General features: G+C 36.9%; 7 protein-coding genes across 9 annotated transcripts; 5 read left to right on the forward strand and 2 right to left on the reverse strand.

The window, feature by feature from the left end:
• Nucleotides 1-488: 488 nt before the first annotated feature.
• Nucleotides 489-2,330, forward strand: srp-1 (Serpin domain-containing protein). The gene is made up of 5 exons (NM_070914.7): nucleotides 489-859; nucleotides 1,070-1,245; nucleotides 1,455-1,621; nucleotides 1,672-1,974; nucleotides 2,031-2,330. Exons 1-5 carry the CDS (start codon nucleotides 564-566, stop codon nucleotides 2,187-2,189), a joined length of 1,101 nt encoding a protein of 366 aa, NP_503315.1. The 5' UTR covers nucleotides 489-563; the 3' UTR covers nucleotides 2,190-2,330.
• Nucleotides 2,331-3,674: 1,344 nt separating this feature from the next.
• Nucleotides 3,675-5,098, forward strand: str-20 (Seven TM Receptor; the record flags this gene model as incomplete). 2 transcript variants are annotated; one of them, NM_070915.4, is made up of 5 exons in its annotated part: nucleotides 3,675-3,893; nucleotides 3,939-4,240; nucleotides 4,403-4,489; nucleotides 4,542-4,891; nucleotides 4,938-5,098. In NM_070915.4, the coding sequence occupies 5 exons, from the start codon at nucleotides 3,675-3,677 to the stop codon at nucleotides 5,033-5,035; spliced, it is 1,056 nt and encodes a 351-aa protein (NP_503316.1). The 2 variants fall into 2 exon arrangements, with proteins under 2 accessions (NP_503316.1, NP_001300050.1); NM_001313121.3 differs by having other exon boundaries at nucleotides 4,536-4,891; nucleotides 4,938-5,035.
• Nucleotides 5,099-5,141: 43 nt separating this feature from the next.
• C05E4.15 (F-box domain-containing protein) lies at nucleotides 5,142-8,541 on the reverse strand (the record flags this gene model as incomplete). 2 transcript variants are annotated; one of them, NM_001313119.3, is made up of 6 exons in its annotated part: nucleotides 5,142-6,174; nucleotides 7,400-7,556; nucleotides 7,601-7,728; nucleotides 7,910-8,115; nucleotides 8,175-8,273; nucleotides 8,433-8,541. In NM_001313119.3, 6 exons carry the CDS (start codon nucleotides 8,463-8,465, stop codon nucleotides 5,793-5,795), a joined length of 1,005 nt encoding a protein of 334 aa, NP_001300048.1. The 2 variants fall into 2 exon arrangements, with proteins under 2 accessions (NP_001300048.1, NP_001300049.1); NM_001313120.1 differs by having other exon boundaries at nucleotides 5,782-5,878; nucleotides 8,433-8,465.
• Nucleotides 8,435-9,188, reverse strand: C05E4.12 (Ovule protein). The gene is made up of 4 exons (NM_070916.4): nucleotides 9,095-9,188; nucleotides 8,968-9,050; nucleotides 8,830-8,918; nucleotides 8,435-8,785 (listed from the first exon to the last, which is right to left on the reverse strand). Exons 1-3 carry the CDS (start codon nucleotides 9,157-9,159, stop codon nucleotides 8,851-8,853), a joined length of 216 nt encoding a protein of 71 aa, NP_503317.2. The 5' UTR covers nucleotides 9,160-9,188; the 3' UTR covers nucleotides 8,435-8,785; nucleotides 8,830-8,850.
• Nucleotides 9,189-10,022: 834 nt separating this feature from the next.
• srp-2 (Serpin domain-containing protein) lies at nucleotides 10,023-11,796 on the forward strand. Its single transcript, NM_070917.9, has 6 exons — nucleotides 10,023-10,076; nucleotides 10,491-10,739; nucleotides 10,791-10,893; nucleotides 10,936-11,124; nucleotides 11,183-11,329; nucleotides 11,378-11,796. The coding sequence occupies exons 1-6, from the start codon at nucleotides 10,060-10,062 to the stop codon at nucleotides 11,750-11,752; spliced, it is 1,080 nt and encodes a 359-aa protein (NP_503318.1). The 5' UTR covers nucleotides 10,023-10,059; the 3' UTR covers nucleotides 11,753-11,796.
• A 441-nt stretch (nucleotides 11,797-12,237) lies between these two features.
• str-238 (Seven TM Receptor) lies at nucleotides 12,238-19,791 on the forward strand (the record flags this gene model as incomplete). The annotated part of the gene is made up of 4 exons (NM_070918.1): nucleotides 12,238-12,584; nucleotides 19,043-19,180; nucleotides 19,225-19,679; nucleotides 19,724-19,791. The coding sequence occupies 4 exons, from the start codon at nucleotides 12,238-12,240 to the stop codon at nucleotides 19,789-19,791; spliced, it is 1,008 nt and encodes a 335-aa protein (NP_503319.1).
• Nucleotides 19,792-20,723: 932 nt separating this feature from the next.
• Nucleotides 20,724-21,981, forward strand: sti-1 (Stress-induced-phosphoprotein 1). The gene is made up of 4 exons (NM_001380593.3): nucleotides 20,724-20,808; nucleotides 20,863-20,989; nucleotides 21,044-21,526; nucleotides 21,581-21,981. Exons 1-4 carry the CDS (start codon nucleotides 20,797-20,799, stop codon nucleotides 21,919-21,921), a joined length of 963 nt encoding a protein of 320 aa, NP_001367444.1. The 5' UTR covers nucleotides 20,724-20,796; the 3' UTR covers nucleotides 21,922-21,981.
• The last annotated feature ends 19 nt before the right edge of the window (nucleotides 21,982-22,000 follow it).

Here is a 22,000-nt window from a genome sequence, read left to right on the forward strand (position 1 = left end):
TTCCTTCAACCGATGTTTGGGAGAGTAAATCGTATCATGTGGCAACTCTTGTGATTAGAAACACCAAGTAGTACCATTTTAATTTCCGTGTATGCCTATGAATGCTGTCTAGTGCGTAGGCATAAAATAACAGAAAAAACGTAATAAAGAATGAGAAAAAAAAACCTTAATTTCTGTCCATTTTTGGGAAAACTTCCAAATTTGTATTCCCGAAAAAAAAAAATATTTTCCGTCTAAATTTTTTTGAAGAAATAGGTTTTTTTTTAATTAATAAGGGAAAAGCTTGGAAAATTGACAATTGGAATTTAAGTAGTTGAAATTTTTAAAAGTAGATTTATGTTCAATGTGAAGTAGGTGTCATCGCACAATGAATTGAATTTTTGAATTGAATTCTTTTCATTGAATTCCTTGCGAAATTTCACGCCGACACAACAACAAACAACAAACAAACTCGATTCCTCCCCTCCGAAACCAAACTCCTGTGTAACATACCAGCTGTTCACTTTACCTTGAACTTTATTTTTCTCTCCGAAGCATCTACCACATCAATTGATCGTGTAATTATGAGCTTTTCGCTCATAAATTCTACATTTACCGAGGCTCAATTTGGTATTAAACTGCTATCAGATCTAACTTCCGACCAGCTCACACCATGCGTCTTCTCCCCGGTGTCTATTCTATTATCGTTGGCTCTGGTGCATCTTGGAGCTAAGGGACATACCAGACATGACATCCGAAACTCTGTGGTGAATGGGAGCACCGATGAGCAGTTTATCGAGCATTTCAGTTTTATTAATAAACTTTTGAATAGTTCTGTGAACGATGTGGAGACTTTGATTGCCAACAGACTATTTGTTTCGTGAGTTTTTTTTCTGTAGTGGAAATATTTGTTGTAGTACGTTTAAGATTTAAAAAAGTATTTGAGCATATTCCTGGTCTATCAATCATTTCGGGTTTTCGAAAAAAAAAATCAAAACTTAAAAATAGAGTTTTCTGACGGAAAAATTAACTTTTTCTCAAATCTTTTTTGGTAGTTGTGTTGCAAATTTTCAGATTATCCAATTTTTAGGCCAGAACAAGCAATTCGAAAAGCTTTTACCGATGAGCTCCGCGAGCATTACAACGCTGAAACGGCAACAATCGACTTCAAAAAGTCTCAGGAAGCCGCAAAAATAATGAACCAGTTTATATCGGAGAGTACCAAAGGAAAGATACCTGATATGATTAAGCCGGACAATTTGAAAGGTGAGATTTGAGTGTAGGAACTTGAATGCCTGCTGGGGCATCCAGGTGCCTAGGCTTAGGCTCAAGCTCAGGTTCAGGTTCAGGATCAGGCTCAGGCTCAGGCTCAGGCTCAGGCTCAAAAAAATTTTTTTTGAACTATCAGATAATCGAAAAATCTAAAAACGATAATTTTAGATTTTTTTTTCCGAAACAACTTTTAACAGTTTTAGACGTCGACGCAATTCTCATCAATGCAATTTTCTTCCAAGGCGATTGGCGTCGAAAATTCGGGGAACCCGCGGAATCCAACTTCTCTATTTCTGCTACTGAAAATCGCCTTGTCCCAATGCTCCGCGAGACCAGAGACTACTTTTATAACAAGGATGATGAGTGGCAGGTTTTAGCTGAAAAATGTTCAGCAAAAAACTGAAAACTATCTAATTTCAGGTTATTGGTATCCCATTCAAAGACAAATCCGCATGGTTTGCCATTTTCCTCCCAACGCGAAGATTCGCCTTGGCTGAAAATCTGAAATCCCTGAACGCTGCGAAATTCCATAATCTTATCAACAATGTCTATCAAGAGTACATCTTTTTGACTTTCCCCAAATTTAAGATGGACTATAAGATAAATCTGAAAACCGCCCTCGCCAAGTTCGGGCTCGCGGAGCTGTTCACAGAACAGGCTGATCTTTCTGGAATCGGGCCGGGGCTTCAGCTGGCGTCGGCTACACATCAGGCACTGATTGAGGTGATTTTTTTTAGAAACTTTTATCTTGACAGTGGTATTTAAATCTTCATTTCCAGGTAGATCAAGTCGGAACCCGAGCCGCTGCTGCCACCGAAGCCAAGATCTTCTTCACCTCCGCCAGCAGCGATGAACCTCTTCACATTCGTGTCGATCACCCCTTCCTTTTTGCAATTATCAAAGACAATTCTCCATTGTTCTTGGGAACATACACTTAACTTTTTTATATTCGATGAGAAAATGTGTAATTTGAAATTTTGTAAATTAAAGATTTCCCATAACTTAAATTTCGTAGATAGTTTGATACTTGCAAAGAAGCTGCCGACATTTTCAGGGCTTTGCAACTCATCAATAAACACTTAAGCCTTCGCAGGACGTCGAGAGGTGTTAAACAGGGTTGTGCGGCAACCGGCTAAATTTGTCAAGTTTTCATAATTTGTAGCTCCAGCAATTATTTGCAAAACTTTTAATTTCTACTCATAGGATTTTTGAACCAAAATCTAATTACAATGGTTTTTGCGCATTTTTTGTCACTTTTTGAAAAAAACTACAGCACAATCCTATATTCGAATCCCCGCAATTGTTAAATATTCATAATAGAAATATAAGTAGACTACAAAATTTGAAAAAATTTTTTAATTGACAAATTCTAAGAAAAACCGCAAAAACTGATTGATTATCTTTTTTTGAAGCGATATTTTATAAAATAAAAACTTTGTTTATAAGTTTTACTATGGTGTTCAGGCGCTACTCTCCGCCTTGATTTATTAAATTCTCGAGTCGTTTTCAGACAGAATACCTGTAGAACATCGATCTTCAAAACAATTCACTAATTCGTCAGATTCGCACAGGCAATATGTCTGCAAAAATTGAATAACAAGTCTAACATCATAACGTACGTGAATAATTATTGTTATTTGCAGAAGGAAGGTAACAAAACACAACCACATCTCTTTCTCACATAGACTTTGATTTTCTTGTTGACTGTTTTTTGACCAGTGTTCTGAAATACTTGAGCCTGATTATTATTAAAAACAGAATTTGGAAAAAGCTCAGCTGAAATAGTTAATGTTAATAAATTGACAAGCCAAATTTAATTACCAATATGCTGAAATTGTACCTAAACTTATTTTCAGCTTTCAAAAATGTGCTGCCAACAACAAAAAGCCACTTGATCACAAAAAAATATTTCCATAAGTATCGATCACCCTGCAGAAAATCTGTCTTCCAGACAATTCCCATACCATGACTCACTAGACTGAAAAAATTGATTAACAATTCTAGAGAATCTATAATTATTTGCATCCTTGGCCCCAAATAACTAAAATATTTAGGTTGTAAAATTTATTCATGTTGGAAGTTACACAAATATTCAACCGAAAGCAAAGTTTACAGGCAGGTTTTTTTAAGTGTATAGACTGTATTGATTTTTTGTAAATTTGTTCCATTATACCAACTGATGTTGAATGAATCTTTTTGACAACAATAAAGCTAAAACTTTCATTTTTTTTTTCATTAAAAATTCAAGTCCTGCGTTTTCAAGTGGCTTAAATAACTCAACATGATTCTCGGTCGCCCGGTTTCCAGCTGTCCCGCGTGATAATCCCATTTGGCGTTCCTTGCAAAGCTCCGCCCTTATCTCGGCGGATTTAAAAGTAGCAAATAATTTATTTCTTAATTTTTCTTATTGGCCAGAAAGTGTTATGAATATTTCCAACCAAACTTTTCCTTACGAAAATTACATAGTTGTCTCTAAACGTATTTCTCATCTCGGCTTCTGCTCCACTTCATTTTTCTGCACTATTCTTATTATAATAATTGTGAAATTTAGTAATAAAAATGTTGGAAGTTACAAATATCTAATGATTATTTTTTCTGTTCTGGGAACATTGTTTTCAATAGTTGAAGGGATACTTTGTCCGGTAATTTAAAAAATAGTAGATCACAACTATTAACAAAACATTTAGAATGAGCATTCGTACACTGCGAGTTGGCTATTGTTCATTACAGAACGACCGTTTGGGCTCAGCCCAGACTCACTAACACTATTCCTCGTACTTTACGCAGTATTATACGCAGCAACAATTTGCATGCTATCAGTACAGTTTGTGTATAGATACTGTGCAATATTCCATCAATTTGGGTTAAAGTATTTCGAAGGATGGAGAATGTTGTCAATAGCTGTATATTGTTCCGGTTGTGGGATATTATGGGGAGGATCGATGTACCTTTTTTCTCAAGTTGATGATTACGCTAAGGCTTATCTCAGGTACATTACTAATAAGCTAAATCGGGTGTTAGAGAGAGCGACATTTGTTGAAGTTCTTGAAAATGTCCGAAATTTTAAAGAGGTGATACTTTTTAAATAAAATTGACCAATTGTGTAATATTTATTGGTTAATAATATTGGTAATTTTTCCATATTATTCAGAGGCGAAATGAGTATAAAATATGGAATCAACATTGACAATCTGGTTGCATTCACATTAGTTGCCTACGACAAGGATGGTCATTTTAGGTAGGAAATGTCTTTTGGGAGTTTAAAACATACAAAAAAGCTTTAGTTTCAGATGGTGGAATTCTATTGCAAATTTCATCTTATGCATTATCATGTTTGCTCAGTATGCAATTATGATGTTTTGTGCAGTAGTTATGTATCGGAAAATGGAGGAGAACATGAAAATGATGTCTGAATCACTACGCAGAGTCCACCGGCAGTTCTTCCGGACGCTTGTCATTCAAATCATCGCTCCATCCATATTCCTATTTTCCCCGCTAACTTTTATACTATACCATCCGTTTTTGAATTATGCAATCAGTTTTCCATCCGGCATGTTTTTGTGTGCAATTTCTTTATTTCCAGCCATAGATGCAATTGTTATCTTGACTATTGTGAGAGAATATCGAAATGCCGTGAAAAGTTAGCGAAATCTAAATGCTTAAATGCAACAAGTGAAAATTTTCAGAAATCTTCCGGTATGCGTGTTGTCGAAGGAAGCAAAATGAAGTAAAAACATCAATCACATATGCTTCTACAACTCTAACAACTTCTACTGCTCAATAACATTAGTGTTGTTTATCTTTTCAGAACGATTTATTACTGCATAAAAACTACCACTTTTCAAAATGATAATGTTTTCGGTCCCGGTTTTTTAATGAATGAATAATTTAATCTTCTTATTATTATACAGTACTTTACGGGTTTTATAATGAAAAAAGAACATCATGAATGTTTTGAACATATGAAAAGCAATAGATATAATATATAAACATTTAATAATTAAAATTTCTATTTATAATATCCCGATAATGCCAAAGAAGTCCGGTTTTTGTCACTGCAGTTTGATTTTTGAAAAAATACGTCAGGAAGTTGAACTCAAAAAACAAATGGAATTTAATAATTCCATTAGTGTTGATGTTCCTCAAACAGAATTCTTTTCCATTCCAAGTCACTATCTTTCCCTCTGGATCTTTTCCGTGTTCTTCTTCAATATTGGACACATTTTCCAAATCCCACTCGTTTTTCTCAAGGACTGGGTCAATTTTCATAAATGAAAATTTCTTGAGGGACAATTGATTGGTTCGAACTGAATCCATTAATATACAGTTTGAATATCAAATTTGAACTTCTTGGAGGATTTATTTCTGCTATTCGCATAAATATCGAAATTATTGCATCAACGTTCTCTATTGAACCTAATCCATTAGAAATTGTCACAATCATATTCTTGCTCGGAAAAATAATTCGGACGTTCAGAATTATATTCTCAATTTGGGATTTTACATTACTTGAATTTTCCAGTATTCCGTCTATTGTTTCTTCAGAGAGAAGAAAAATCTACTTTGAAAACTCCAAACATTCTTATCGCAGAGGTATGCGAGTCCAACGGTTCCGACAACTTTATTACTGAAAAGTATCGATATTCTGCAGGCACTAGAGAATAACTTGGTTTATCTCCAAAACTAAATTCGAGTTTTAACGTTTCAATTTTCCAGCGGGAAACAATTATTTCAACAAGTGCTTTTGGAAACGAATGTGCTGCAGATTCAAATCCTCTAGATAATATCAATGAGAGACAATCGCAAGTTATAGTATTTGCATACAAACGGAACAATCTGAGAAGAATCGTTTTGCTTATATTCGCAGCCGTGTACTTATGGAAATTTTTGTGTAGGTACATTTCAACATAGCAGTAGAGCGACCTGAAGAACGTAAAAAAACCAATCGCCATAAAATAAATTGCTTTTTTATTAACTAAGTTTTCTATGTTTATCATTTATTACAGTGCCGACCAAAAACATATCCCGTTTTCGTTTTTTGGTAAATTTACAAATTTTCCAAAAGAGCACAACTTTAAAACTAGAAAACTTATCGAGAAAAGTTCAACTGATGAAATATTGCCCATGATTTTGTCTACTTGTATTCAGTTGTTTAAATTGTTTACCAGTGTAACGACAAAAAATACAGCGGCCGACATCTCGTCGTGAGCCCGTTTTTGACAACTTTTACTGATTTGGCCGTATCTCGAAAACTAAATTTTTTCAGGAAAAATATATGTTGTTATAGGGAAATAGTCGCTCACTCTCCCATAACTTTTTTGCAGGAATTTTGAGAACAAAGTGAATAGGCACAAACGATGACAAATAGTATGAAAACTATCTTACTCTAACAACATTTCCAGAAAAAATTTCGTTTACGAGATACGGCCGAATCAGTAAACGTTGTCAAAAACGGGCTCACGAGATGTCGGCCGCTGAATTTTTTGTCCTGGCATTGGTAAAAAATTTAAACAACTGAATACAAGTAGACGTAATTATGAACAATACTTCATCAGTTAAACTTTTTTGTGCGCTTGTTTGTAAAATTTGTAAATTTATCAAAAATCGAAAATGGGATATGTTTTTGGCCGGCACTGTATATACAGTGTATTTTTTTTCTTCCTCTTCGACTTTAAAGGCGCACACATTTTTGCGCAATGATTTCGTCACGCGCCACCATTTTATTTTTAAATATTTTTTTCAAAATCAATGGGTTGCGCATGGCGAAGCCATTGCGCAAAAATGCGCGCGCCTTTAAAGTCGTAGAGGAAGAAAACAAATACACTGTATGCAAAGTTTATTTATTTATTTTCTACTATTCATTCAACATAATTAAAAAATTATTATTTTTCTCTTAGAAAGAATTTCGAATTTGTACAAAATGTCAGAAACACTTCCATCATGGCGCTCGCATTACTCGGAAATCTCTTAATGCTGAATGTGAGCTTGGTTTTGAAATTTTGGATATAAAAATTCACATTGAACAGTTTCACAATATTGACTTTCCAATGGAACATGTATTGCTCGAAACTACAGTGGTTTTTTGGTACGGTTCCCTTGTTAAATTTTAGTTCAAATCCATGTTGCAAAAAACAAAAATAAAACTCACTCGTCTCTTATTTCGAGTGATTCGTAGTGTTTATTCCGTTTGAGAACTAGTGACTGAAGTGGACCATATCTCAGACAATTTTCTGAAATGCGAAAGCACATGTCACATCCTTGCCTACAAATGTCGTACATGACCATATAATCCTCTAAATGATTATCTGCAATGTCAAGCGGGTTTTAACCAAATTAAAAAGAAACGTACAATTCGGTCCGATTAATTCTTTTAAAACAAGGTCATGAAGAATCTTGTCATCTAGGCACATTCGGTTAACTTGGCAGGGTATCAGTACCAGTCTTTGAATTTTGATATCAACCACACTCTTCAAAAATCTGAACAGTTTTAAAATTAGTTTTGAAGAGCTGAAAAGAGCCTTGTTAGGAGAAAACTCTTAGAAACAAAAATAAATACAATGTTTAATTCCAATATAAAGTTGCAACATATGTAGTTTTCTTTTTTTTAGATAGTAATTTTCGGTTAGTATAGTTTTCTTCTCTTTTTTAACACTCTTACCTGAAAAGTTTTGAAATCTTGTTGCTTGTCACTCTCTGACAGTTTAAAAATATTGAACAGCTTTTGCAGTCATAATCCTTTCTACGTTCTGAACCAAAGTTAATTGTATTCTCGGCTTTGCAATTAAAATCCTTTCGAATTACTACTTCGCGATGCATTTTCTTGATTTTATGGATTATCGCATTGTTGAAACTTTGATTGACGAGCTGTAATAAAATTAAATGTGCCAAGTTCTTCTATCAAGTTTAATTTTAAAGGGACTTACTCTGTACTTCGACATAACTGACAAATCCTGTGATAGATTCTCCACTATTGTATTCAATAAATAATCATTCCCAAATACTACGGTGATCGCTTTACAGTTCTGTTTCAAAAATGTTTTAGTAAACATTATATGTTATTCTTTTTACTTTTTTATCTTGTACTCATCCATTTTTTTAAAATTAACATGCTGCAAGAGTGCGCTATGAAGCTGCAACGTTTTACCAAGAATATTTCACAAGCATAAGAATTAAAAACTTACACGGAATTCATCAGAAATTGAACTTTTACTCATTGTCATAGAAAAAAAATCGGGTTTTAAAATTCAAGAAAACACTGTTAATAAGCACAATATCGACTGTCCTTGCTACCTTATGGTGTGTGTATGTGTATGTGTATGTGTGTGCTCGTTGGTTCTGCTGCCGAAGAGGTACGCATTCATAATCGATTACTTTCCAGAGCATAGACTACTCCACCGCGCATAATAATTATTGGGGCGCAATTGTTGACAAAGGAAAGGTTTTTTATTTGGTTTTTTTTTGTCGCCCGATTTGTTTCCCGTTTGAGTATTGCCGCTTTTTCGTCAGTAATTTTCGCATCCAAATTGATTTTTTTCTAAAGTCGGATTTTTTAAAGAAATAACTAGAGCCTTCACACACATTCATCTTCCAAAATGTTCATCATTGTCTCCTCACAAGTGCAATTTTGTCAAGTGCAATTTGCTCGATTCTTAGTTTTTGGTCGACATCTGAAAAACAATCTACGAAAATAATGTTTTAATATAATTTTTGTCTTACCTTGCTCAACTTCTTCACTTTCAAAATTTCTGAAACTTTCTGGGTTATGCTCTACTCCAAAAGAAATACTGTACTGAGAGTTTCTGTAAGTTTTCAAAAAGAAATCGCATAGAATATTTAAACTTACTGCCGCAAATCTTCGCGAGATGTTTCTTCGAGTACGTCCAGCTCTTCAATGATAGGTGTAAACATTTCAAATTGAATTGAACCAAATACTTAAAATATGACACTTTATGACGGCACAAAAAAGACAATTTTAATCTTTTGGCATAAACTAAAATGTGTAACATTTTTTGTGAAAATTTTTAATTGTAAAATACTTCGAGACAGGAAAAAAATTTAAAAAATTTTCAAATATATTTCCAATTCAAATTTAACTATAAGCAACAAAAAAAACGATAACACAACTGAAAAGTCATATTTCTGTAGAACTATTGTGTTTTATAACGAGGTAATTCCTAATGACAAAAAATATTATTAGGAAGTTGAAAAATGTCAGTTTTGAAATTTGACACATGATAAGAAATGTGTTCCTGTTTCCGCATTTTTTATATTTGACAAATAATAATTGACCACGAGAATTGAACAGCTAAAATGTTTATGGGATTTTCTGCAATCTGGAATTAGCAACCATGAACGCGTTGAAAGCCGATTTCAGAAATTTAATCAATTTTTTTTTCAATTTTCTAGAACACTGTTTAGAATTAGTTTTATAATCTAGATCGTATCATTTCCACTAATAAAACCAAATTAAAAACAATCTTTTGATCTAGCGGTCTTGTCAAAATTGTTCAAAGGTCTTATCAATCAACATTCTCCACCACATGAATTTGGAACTTTTTTTCTAGTTTCCATTATTTTATTTTTAGACTTTTTCATTTTCCCTGCGCTCTCTTTCCCGTTCTGCACTTGTCTGCGTTACTCACTTTCCATCTTTAGATGTATATTTTTTTGTTTGTGTGCTGTGTACGTGAACGTTTAAAATAGGAAACCAAAACGGGAAAGGTCATTTTTTCCACTTCAAAGTTTTTGAAATACTACTCGTAATTTTTCAGAGAAATAAATTTCCAAAAGTGTCATAATTTTCCGACAATGTCCGATAACGCAACGTAAGTTTTATTCGTGGACCAAATTATAAAAAACTTTATAGATTTTTTGATGTGGGCAAATTTCGCAATTCTTTTTTGAAACTTATCCGCTGCCTTTTTTCTAGTCCAAAGTTTGTTCGAAATCCTCTAAATTTCCTAGGATTTTTGGAGCAGAGTCTAGCCGTAGAAGCCTCTACATTTAAAATAATCATCACATTGGTATTATGAACCACAATTTCTGAGAAAAAGTATTTTTGGATTTACATTAACATTTGCAAACGAGCATTGATTTACCAAAAAAAAAGTTATGGCGGCCCAAAAATATTTTTTTGAAAAAATACCATTTTTCCGCTAAAATTTTAAAATTGGCCAACTTTACATAATCAGAACTTGAATCTCAAATTTCGCCATCCCACCATCAGAATCATCTTCCAGCTCCCAAACCGACTTTGCTCTGAAGCTCCTTGCCACCCTTCCTCACTCAGGCTCCGTAGTCCTATCTCCACTTTCCATCTCTCTTGGTCTGGCTCTGATCCATGCGGGGGCTTGTGGTTCCACCCAAAAAGAGCTTGAAGATGTGCTCGGTGGCTCTAGGATTTTTGAGGAATTTTCTGGATTGATGGAAGCTGTTGGTGACACAGATAACGGCGTGGAAACGAAAATTGTGAATCGGGTTTTTGTGAAGTTAGTTTTAAAAGTTATTGTACCAATTTAAAGTTTTCAAACATGTTTCAGCCAAGCCTATACCATTCACCAGGATTACCTTGAAACCGTTGAAAAATTATACAAAGCTTCGGGTGAAAGCCTCGATTTTTCTCAGACCGAACAAGCGGCAAAGGTGCATCATGCTCGCCCGTTTTCCATAATATTCCACTTTCAGACCATGAACACCTTTGTGGAAAATCATACAAATGGAAAGATCAAGGATTTGATTCCGGCGGACAGTGCCAATAATGCGTTTGCGTTCCTTGTGAACGCGATGTACTTCAAAGCGGATTGGCAGTCGAAATTTGCAAAAGAGTCGACTACTGGCAGAGAATTTTTCACGTCAGAAGCGGAATCTAGACAGGTACTTCTACAGGCCACACTGCTAAAAATCGCAAACACGGAAAATCGATCTTTTCCAGATCCCATTTCTCACGGAGCTCGACGAGCACCGAGACTACACAGAGGATGTCTTATTCCAAGTGTTGTCGCTAAAATACGCGGATCCCAAGTTCACTCTGGCAATTTTCCTTCCCAAACAAAGATTTGGATTGGTTGATGCTCTGGAGGTAGTTTAATGGCTCATTACAATTTTTTTCAAATTTCCCTTTTGACAGAAAATCAATGGAGAATACATCCAAAATCTGCTCAACGACTTGAAAAGTAGCTACGTTAGCGTGCAAATTCCCAAGTTCAAAATCGAAAAAGAGCTAGACTTGAAGGAAACACTAGAGGCTATCGGTATCAAGGAGATCTTTGCGGAAGGAGCTGACTTATCCGGAATCGCGGACAAGGTATTCATCTCGTCAGGGATCCACAAAGCAATCATTGAAGTCGACGAGGATGGGACCACAGCGGCGGCTGCGTCGGCGTTCAAGGTGCAGCTGGAAATGATGATCATGGCGGAGCCCACGCAGTTCGTTGCTGATCACCCATTTCTGTTTGCTGTTCTGTTTGAAAATCATACATTGTTCCTTGGGGTTCATGCTTGATTTTTTTTGATCGGAATATTTTTTGGAAGAAATAAAGAGTTTTTTTTTATGGTGGCCTTTTTTGAAACAAAGCTACAAAATTTCGTAATGAGATTTTCTGAAAATAAAAAAAACATTACTTCGGTAGTTTTGTATTCGTTCCGAGAACAATTAGAATAACACGTTTTTTGTAGATTGTCTGTCTGGGGCGGAGGAGTTTTTATTAGACACCAGACACTCTCCTTTACAACTAATTTCCGGGAGTTATTATTCCGCGACACCTAGGCTCGAAAGTTCTACGCAACCAGTTTTCATATCACTATCCTCGTGGTGTAAGGCTGTCCCATCACGGTTTGATCTACAAAAAATGCGGGATTTTCTGCCCAGAAAAAAATGTGACGTCAGAACGTCAGTTGAAAACTCTGCGTCTCAACTCCCGCATTTTTGTAGATTTTTCGTAGATCAAACTAAAAATGGGGCACTCTGACACCACGTGACTATCTAAGATGTCCACGCAACGTGTTGTGCAATTTGTCTGCACTCCCCTTGCAATCATTACAAATTGCACTTTAATTCTTTTCGTTCTTAAAAAATCGCCAGAAAGTCTGGGACTCTATAAATATCTGATGATTTATATTGCGGTTTATGAGCTGCTTTTCTCAACTCTCGACATACTTCTCGCCCCAGATGCCTATTCTTACGATACAATCTTTATCATGATCACGCGAGCCGACAAACTGATTCTACCACCATGCACAAAAGAAGTGGCATCGATGATGTTTTGTGTTCTTTTCGGAGAATCTCTTGCAGTGTTTTCCATTCATTTTGTCTACAGATACTTGGCCATAACGGGGCGAGTTTTCGAATTGCACTTATCATTGGTTTCATTGGGGATATGGCCAGGGTACGGTAGTTGTGCTGTAGGGGTACTGTAGGATTACTGTAGTTCTGGAATAATTGACTTTCCGTTATTTGAAGGGTTTTGGGTTATTGGGGTTACATGGTCGGGGTACTGTAGTAGCACTGTAGGGGTACTGCAGGGGTACTGTAGGATGACTGTAGTTTAGGAAAAATTGACTTTTCGTGTTTAGGAAGAATATTGGTTTGGGGTTAGATTGTCGCAGTACTATAGAGGTACTGTAGGATTACTGTAGTTCTGGAATAATTATTTTTTTTGTTTTTTGAAGGGATCTTGGTTTGGGTTTAGGTAAGGGTACTGTAGTATCACTGTAGGGGTACTGTAGGGGTACTGTAGGGCTCAGATAAACTGGAGTCACGGCAGAGCGACAGAAAATCACTTCTAATCAGCAAAAGCTAGTAAAGCCATAGTTTATCAGCAGAGAACCACTGCTAATTAGCAGGTCATTGCTAATTAGCTAAAAAGCACTGCTAATTAGCAGAAACCCACTGCTAACTAGCAGAACATTGATTATTGATTTTATTTTGTTTTTTCTTCGTCGTATTTCACATATTTCATTTTTTTGACCTTTTTTTATTGTATTTTTTGTGTGATATGTTATCAATATGTGTTAATTGTTAATTCCAGTGTGTTTTTCAAAGATTTGTATCATTCCCGGCTAGAAACGGAGGATTATGGCCAGAAATCCAAGAACAACAGTTCGAAGAATTTTGAATTCAGCACCCCGGAGTCTTCTGATTCAAAGCGTGACAATAGTTGCTCTAGGTAAATTTTTTAAATGATTTTATTGGGACTAAATAACTACTTTCAGACCCGACGGACAATAATCATGGTTCTCACCAGCCGGGAAGCAATGGTCCATCAAATTCAAGCACCCAGGCCGATAACTTCGAGACGGAAACAACTGCAGATGAAGAACGACAAAAGGAAGATGGTGTAGAAGATGAACTCGAAGACGAAGAAACAACAGGATTCATTGATGAAGACGGGGAAATTCGTTATCCGGTCGATGAAGTGGGAAATTACGAGATCGATCAAGAAGCTGAAACCGATGAGTCATTTTATTTGGACACTCAACGCGATTCTTCTCTATGCGACGAGCGAAGTCAACTGTGTCGTTCTCTGAGCGATCAAAATCTGAGAACAACTTTTTTCCTCATCACTACTACCAACTCGAAAGCAGCCATTTTGAGATATCTACATTTTCACAATGTTTCACAAGATAGCATTCTCAGAAAATTGCTACTGAATGACTCTCATCTAACACTTGTAGAAGTATGTAATTTATGTGCGCAGAATATCGAACTGTAGGTTTATTATAAAACTAAATTTCTGAAATATATCATTACAGATGCAAATGTGAAGATATGCAAGAGAAATGCCAACTAATTTTCGGAGATCTCAAGAAATGGCTCGAAGTTATATTGAATAGTTTTGCGAATATCATGATGAAGACTAAAACAACTATTTTGGAAGGATATAATAGCTCCAGTCCAATAAATAAGGGTATCTTTAAAAAAAAGCTACTCAGCGAAATGGCAGATAATGAAATGTGGATGCACTTCGAGAGTAGCTTCGACGGAATCAAAGTACATAAAAATGGAAAGTAAGTATCTTAGTTTGATGGCTCTAAAAATTTTAATTGGTTTTCAGTCAGAACATTTGGCCATATAGTTTACTCAATTTGGATCTCGAAGACGTTCATCGAGCTTCTCCCCAGGCCCTCATTTTAGCAGCGTTATTCATCGGGTTCAAAAATCCGACAACGAAAATTCATGATAGACTTACACAATGGATTCTGCTCCAAATGGACGAACATGTCTTCTTCTCAGAGGGAGTGGCCTGGAAAGCGGATCTCACGTGTGCCAATCATGACGATCCAGTGAGATGAAAATTCAGAATTTTGAAAACAAGTGTTTGGTTTCAGGCACGACGAATCGTATACAATCAGTGTGGACTCCGATCATCAGGTTCTTGCAACTTTTGCTTAAACCAGGAAACTGAGTGCAAAATCAATGATGAGTATACAACACGTAAGCATCATGAAAACTATTATTAAAAAAATAATCACCTCTTTATAGTACGCGAAAATCTCACCGGATCGTGCCCTTCGACTATGAACGATGGCCTTCGTCAAAGAAACCAGCATTCTCATTTCCACAAGCATGTTTTGTATATGCATCTATGCCCGGTTGACTTGTTTCATTGTTTTGAAGAAGGAATTTTAAGCAATATCAATACAGGTCACTAGTAATGCCCGAATGCTCCCGAAACGTGTTCATTTTTCAGCATTATTCTCCAAAGGGAAATGGAATTTGTTCCCGTCAAAATCGGTGGATTTTTCATCAACACCTTCGCTTCCATCTCGATTTCGTTCGTTGTCCGGCAAAGCTTCACAGTGTACTGGTTCTGAGAAAGCACTGGTAAAAAGATTCGTTCAGCTAATTTCTGCAAAGTGAACACACATTTAGATTTTCGAGTCGATAGTTGTAGCAGCTGCATTTTCCGGTGAACTTGGAGGTGTACCATCGGCTATCATTCTCAGCATTCATGGACTTTATCGTCTTTGCATAGAACCCCAATCAATCACTGACGAGACTCTTCATTTGAAAGTTAGTTTTTATTGTTTTTGCTTGAAAAAAGTAGACCATTCTTTACAGATTGAACAAATCAGCAAATCCATCGAAGTTTTAATTGTGAAACGAGCACCGGAAATGTTGAATGGGATCAAAGTACATGTATGGAAATTGTCGTCAACTAACACCCATTACTATTTTGCAGCAAGTGTTGTACCACCTTGCAAGAATGACTGAGCTGTACGGTAGCTTATTTCCATTGTCAACTCAATGGTTCGAGTACTTCTATCACACTATTCAAAGAACTTTAGTTCCGGAAATTTACAATGGACTGGGCATGAGCATCATGAGAAAGTGAGAAAATTAGAGCACGATAGGGAGCAAGAATGTTTTTACAGAATGTCGGCTCTTCAAGAGATCAAAACCGAAGCTGCATTCCGTCTACACACAAATCACCAGTTTCGAACAGAAGCGAACTTGAAAATGTGCTATGAACTTGGATTATTAAGGCGACTCAAACGAATATCGGTTGTTCCGACCCCTCCGCAGTACCAACAGTTTTGCGAGACCGGGGATGTTTTCCTTAATGTTGTATACCACGACGGCATCAGATATTCGAATTATTGCAACAAAAAGACAGATGACTCAAATGTTACGTTTATCGAATATGCTCGCGTACGATTTGCAAAGATTATTGGGATGCTGTTGAAGGAAAACAACACTGATCTTCGTTTTATTTTGAAGAAATACTGCAACACAAATGATCATTTGATTGACATATCGAACAAGTTATATGAAGAGGATGTACCGCAAATGCATATTCAAAACTGGGTTGATTCAGTTTCAAAATCGAGTTTCGGAGGTCGTGTCACGTTAACAAACACAGTTGTCGTGGTTTCCGCCGATTCCATTGTTGGACATGCAGTGGTTGTGAAGCGAAATAACAACTGTGTGGCTCTTCCATTTTCTCGCCGTATCAGTCTATCTTGACTTTGATAACCACATATAGCTTTGAATTTGTTTGTCTTTTGTCTGTCCCCCCCCCCCCCCGCTCGAAAAAATGTCTGCACCTCCCCCTTCTTTGACAAATGTTTGTCTCTACCCCTTGCTCGAAAAATGTTCTCATTATGTTCTTGAGGAATTCTTTCAGATTTTTAAAAGTTGTTTCTTTTAATATTTTCATGAATGCTTATCCGCTTTCAATTAATTTGTGTTTATTTGATGTGTTAATCTGTTCTGTTCAACCCTGCTTATTTAATCTTATTTTATTAACAGATCTAAAAATCAATTTCAGAAAAAGTCATGTCATTCCTCGAGAAACTAGTGGCAAAATACGAGCCCATTAAAGAAGAAAAACCAAAATTAGTTCCAAAGCCGACAAGAAAACGGCAACCGGAAACTACGGAAATCGTTGTGAAGACTCGCCGTATTACTCGCCGAAATGCTAAGGTTAGTGGAAGGAGCCACATAACATTAAATGTGAACCCAAAGCTAACCTATTCCTATGAGTTTTAATATTTCTGTCATTTTCAGGCACCTGTAAAAGAAGAGGAGATTGGACATCAAATCACGATCGTAGATGACGAAGAGTTTATGGAGCAACCTGTACAGGAGCCGATTGAGATTGAAGAGGAGCAACAAGAAGAATCTCATCTGGAAATTGCTCTTCCGGAGCAACCAAATCATGAGCCAATGCAATCAAGTCCATCGTTGCCTAGAAAATCGTTCAAACCGGATATGCATCCAATTGCGAAGGTGTTTACTTCTGCTAATTTCGAGTTGCTCGGAAATAAATTAATTTCAGAAAGGCGGAAAAATCTGTATTGTAGATCTAGGACTTACATCTCACACACTCCCCACCGAACAAACTCCAGGATTCTTGGTAAGTTTTTTTTTCCAAAAATCTGGCATGATCAAAATTGTTGACTTTTAGAAAAGACTCGGAGAGAACGTTGGAGGATCAATTGACTATAGTTATGAATCGATTGACGAGTTGATCCGCACTGCTCCGGATGCTTGGTCTAAAGCTTCAATGGGTGCAATTCGAGGTGTTATGCTCATGGTCAGTTTTAGTTACTATCTTGAATTTGCAATTAATATTGGAGAAAATTTCAGCAGGAACTGGTTACTGAGCGATCAATGCACCCGAAAAGTAAACCAATGGAGAAGAATCGTTTACTTGTATGTTTATAAGAATGGAACGATTTTGAGCATTTGAAAATGTTATTTACAGGGTGAAGAAATGGCAAAATTGAACCCTAACGATTTTCTGAACCACAAACTGCTGGAAGTTTCGAGTTTGGATCAAACTGGTATACCAAGAACATAAATAAAAACCGCCCCCAAGAACATTCTATTTCAGTGTTTATCAACGTCAATCTCGTGTTTTCGGCGCTGAGCATTCAACATGGCTCGGTTAGATCAATTGTCAATGCTATGTCAAATCACTGGATTGACTACGTGAGCGATCAAATATTACGTTCTATTTTTGACTATTTAACATTTCAGCTGATTCCGAGAGAGCAACAAGGATCCTTCACGACAAGCAAAAAGACGGAGCCTCTTACTTTCTTCCCAGGAGACTTGACAAATTGGCCAGCCGGTTAGTTTATGATTTACATGGGCGAGCCACATAAAAATCGTTTTCAGCTCTTCTCGCTGCGGCAATCAAGTTGGACAACGACCAGGTGGACGTTACTCGCCTTCCAAGTGTGGTCAATATGCTGTTCAAGCATCATATCAAAGTCAGATTGTAGGTTTCTTGTTATTTACTTTAAAAAGCCAGCGAATAGAATTTTTCTTTAACTTGAAAAACTATGTTTTCACAAATGTCTTTTTGCAGCGATCATGCCCGTGGTTTGTATCGAACAAAACACGACGGCCAGAATCCACCAAAAATTGTGCTGCCAAAGCGTCCCATCATCGATTGCACACAATTCTACAAGAGCAGCGAGGATATCGATGAGGAGCAAGTTCCATCAACTTCGAACTTTCAATCATCTTCGAACTCTCTATCAACTTCGAAATCTGCTGGAAGGGAAAATATCCCAGACTCCCCATAAATTCACTAGTTCTCCTGTTTTCTGATACTTTCGAAACTTGTTTTTTTGTTTTTTTTTCCATTTTTCGTTAAATGTTTTTTTTCTGTTGTTTTTTCATTTTGTTTCATTTTCATAATAAATCGTGTTATTTTTTATGGTTTTATAAAAGTTTAATCCAATATGAAAGCAAAACTAGCTAGCAAGAAAGCATAACTACGTAGCAAAACATCACCGCTAATCAGCGGAAAAGCACAATTACTGCGGTTGACTAAGCCGTGACATAAATGCTAATTAGCAGTGATTTTCTATCGCTCTGCCGTGACTCCAGTCTATCTGAGGGGTACTGTAGGGGTACTGTAAGGGTACTGTAGTTTAGGAAAAATTGACTTTTCGTGTTTAGGAAGAATATTGGCTTGGGGTTAGACTGTCGCAGTACTGTAGAGGTAGTGTAGGATTACTGTAGTCTTGGAATATCTGACTTTTCGTTTTTTGAGAGGATATTGGTTTGGATTTAGTGGGGTTAGATGGTCGCAGTACTGTAAGGGTACTGTAGGATTACTATAGTTTAGAAAAAATTCACTGAAGTTTAAAGGAAAAGTCGTGGTGAGACCTATCATGGCTAAAGCCATTCGTTTTGGCGGGAATTCAAATTTTCTGACTATGAGAAAAAATTTTGGCAAGAAATTCAATTTCTGAGAAAATAAAACTTTCTAGAAAAATTTTGAAAATTGTGGAATTAATATAATAAAAATTTTAAAACGTTAACCTTTTTCAGCCATTCATTTCTTAAAACAAAATCACTCCGAAAAACGTTGATCTGGCTCTTGATTCCTGTTATCTACGGTTTCCTCTGGGCAGTCAATTTATATTGTACACTATGGGTCAACACGGATACTGAACAGATATTACAGGGGTGAGTAAAATGAAATGCTTGTTGTACTCTGTTGAACTTCTCAGGAATGGGTATTTACGCGAGAATAAGTTAAACATATCCGACGTAACATATATTGGGCCCAACTATTGGAAACTTGATGAAAATAGAAATGAAGTTATAAATTGGAGAACAATGTTGGGAATGTCTATTGCATCGACACTGATCTCGATTTCCTTCGCAATGATTGTCATTTTTGCAACTTTAAGCTACAAAGAGGTCTCCAAGCTAACCGAGCTGACTTCCCACTCCGAAAAATTCCGTTCAATTCAACTGCAACTTTTAAATTCTTTGGTGTTGCAATCACTTGTCCCGGCGTTTTTCATACAGTTGCCATCGTTCGTCCTATTTCTGGCGCCTTTTTTTCATTGTGGAAGGCCAGTGTTTGGCGAGATAATTGGTGTGACGGTTGCTCTATACCCAGTCTTGGACTCACTTCCAACAATTTTAGTGATCAAGGCTTTCCGTGAAGCAATATTTCGTGAGTAAAAGTTGCCAGCCAAATAAGTTGAGTGTATTTTCCAGATTGTTGCCCATTCACTAATAAAAATGCTACACTTCCCACATCCGTAGCACTGGTTACTATTCAATAATAATACATTCAATTTAAATGATAGAAAATGGACTGTATAACTTAATCGAAACTTGTTTTTACACTTTGCAAGAATCTGATTATTTTAAAATTTTTGTAGATCACAACGATATGGGACATTATGACACCACGAGAGAAATGTCTGAAAATTTACACACATCAAAGTATATACAATAAATCGGTCATTACGGCTCATTTTCTATCTTTTAAAGTAAACATTTTGCGTCAAGAATACGGTAGCCGGTCTCGACACGACAAGCCTTTGTCAAATGAGAAAAGGTGTGCGCCTTTAAAGAGTACTGTAATTTCGAGCTTTTGTTGGTACGGAACTTTTATCGATTTTTTTTTAGAATTTACGTGTTTTTATTTGTTTTATTCAAGTCTTTTTATTAAATAATAACAGTTGAGACGAAAATATGAAAACTCGATGAAAATTCCACAACAACAAGAGTTTGACGCTACAGTAATCTTTAAAGGAGCACACCCGATTACATTAAACAAAAATAGTCGCGTCCAGACCTGGTACCATATTTTTGACCAAAAATATTCATTATTCCGCGAATTAATGATAACAAAAGTCAGAATTTTGTTTAGTTTCGGGAAAATTCGGAGCAAAATTCAGAAAAATTCAAAATTTGACTCGATGCTCGTTATTTTCCGGAGTATCTGTATTTTTATCGTGAAATCCAGTTCACATTGGGTATTCCGGGCGCCTTTACTTTTCTTTTTTAAATTTCCTAATCAATTTCTATATTTTTATGTATAAAAATCGATCTAAAACGAAACGGGTATTATTTAAAATTCAAGCGTCTCCCGCCAAGCGATTATTTTCTCTGCGTCTCTCTCCTTCGCACACTCTCTGCCTCGCTCGCTCAATAGAGCGCGTTTGCCATTGGCAAATTTTCTCGAAGAATTCCTCATTTTCTCGATTCATTTCCTTCTTTTCATCGTTTCTGCTCACTTTTATCTCATTTTTTTTTCAGATTTTTTCAATATTTCGGCAAAAATGACGGACGCCGTAAGTTTTTCAACAATTAATCAATAAAATTCAACTAAAATTCCCTATTTTCAGGCGATTGCTGAAAAAGATCTCGGAAATGCTGCCTACAAGCAAAAGGACTTTGAAAAAGCTCATGTTCACTACGACAAAGCGATCGAGCTTGATCCTAGTAATATTACCTTCTACAACAACAAAGCCGGTAGGTTTTTATTTAAAAAAAACTGTAGATTTTCCCTAATTTTCCGAATTTCAGCCGTCTATTTCGAGGAGAAAAAATTCGCGGAATGTGTGCAATTCTGCGAGAAAGCCGTCGAAGTTGGACGCGAGACCCGTGCCGATTACAAGCTTATCGCCAAGGCCATGTCTCGTGCCGGAAACGCTTTCCAGAAGCAGAATGACTTGAGTTTAGCCGTCCAATGGTTCCACCGCTCGCTCTCCGAGTTCAGAGACCCCGAGCTTGTCAAGAAAGTCAAGGAGCTCGAGAAGCAGTTGAAGGCGGCCGAGCGTCTTGCCTATATCAATCCAGAGCTTGCCCAGGAGGAGAAGAACAAGGGAAACGAGTATTTCAAGAAGGGCGACTATCCGACAGCGATGAGGCACTACAACGAAGCGGTGAAGCGTGATCCGGAGAACGCGATTTTGTACTCAAACCGGGCCGCGTGTCTGACGAAATTGATGGAATTCCAGAGAGCTCTTGATGATTGTGACACTTGTATTCGGCTGGACTCGAAATTTAGTACGATTTTCTAATTTTTTTGCTCAGAATTAACTAAAAATTGTATTATTTCAGTCAAGGGATACATCCGCAAAGCCGCTTGCCTCGTCGCAATGCGTGAGTGGTCGAAGGCTCAGCGAGCCTACGAAGATGCTCTCCAAGTCGACCCATCCAACGAAGAAGCCCGTGAAGGTGTGCGTAACTGTCTGCGAAGCAACGACGAGGATCCCGAGAAGGCCAAGGAGAGAAGTCTCGCCGATCCAGAAGTTCAGGAGATTCTCCGCGACCCAGGAATGCGTATGATTCTCGAGCAGATGAGCAACGACCCGGGAGCCGTGCGAGAGCACTTGAAGAATCCGGAGATCTTTCAGAAACTCATGAAGCTCCGCGACGCTGGAGTCATTCAGATGCGCTAATTATTTGATTGCTCCCGGTTTTTCACCCATTATTTGATTTTTATTTGAATTTTTCTCCCCCCCCCCCCCCCCATGGTCT

This window comes from Caenorhabditis elegans, chromosome V (genome assembly GCF_000002985.6).
Source record: "Caenorhabditis elegans chromosome V".
In the NCBI taxonomy this organism is placed as follows: Eukaryota; Metazoa; Nematoda; class Chromadorea; order Rhabditida; family Rhabditidae; genus Caenorhabditis; species Caenorhabditis elegans.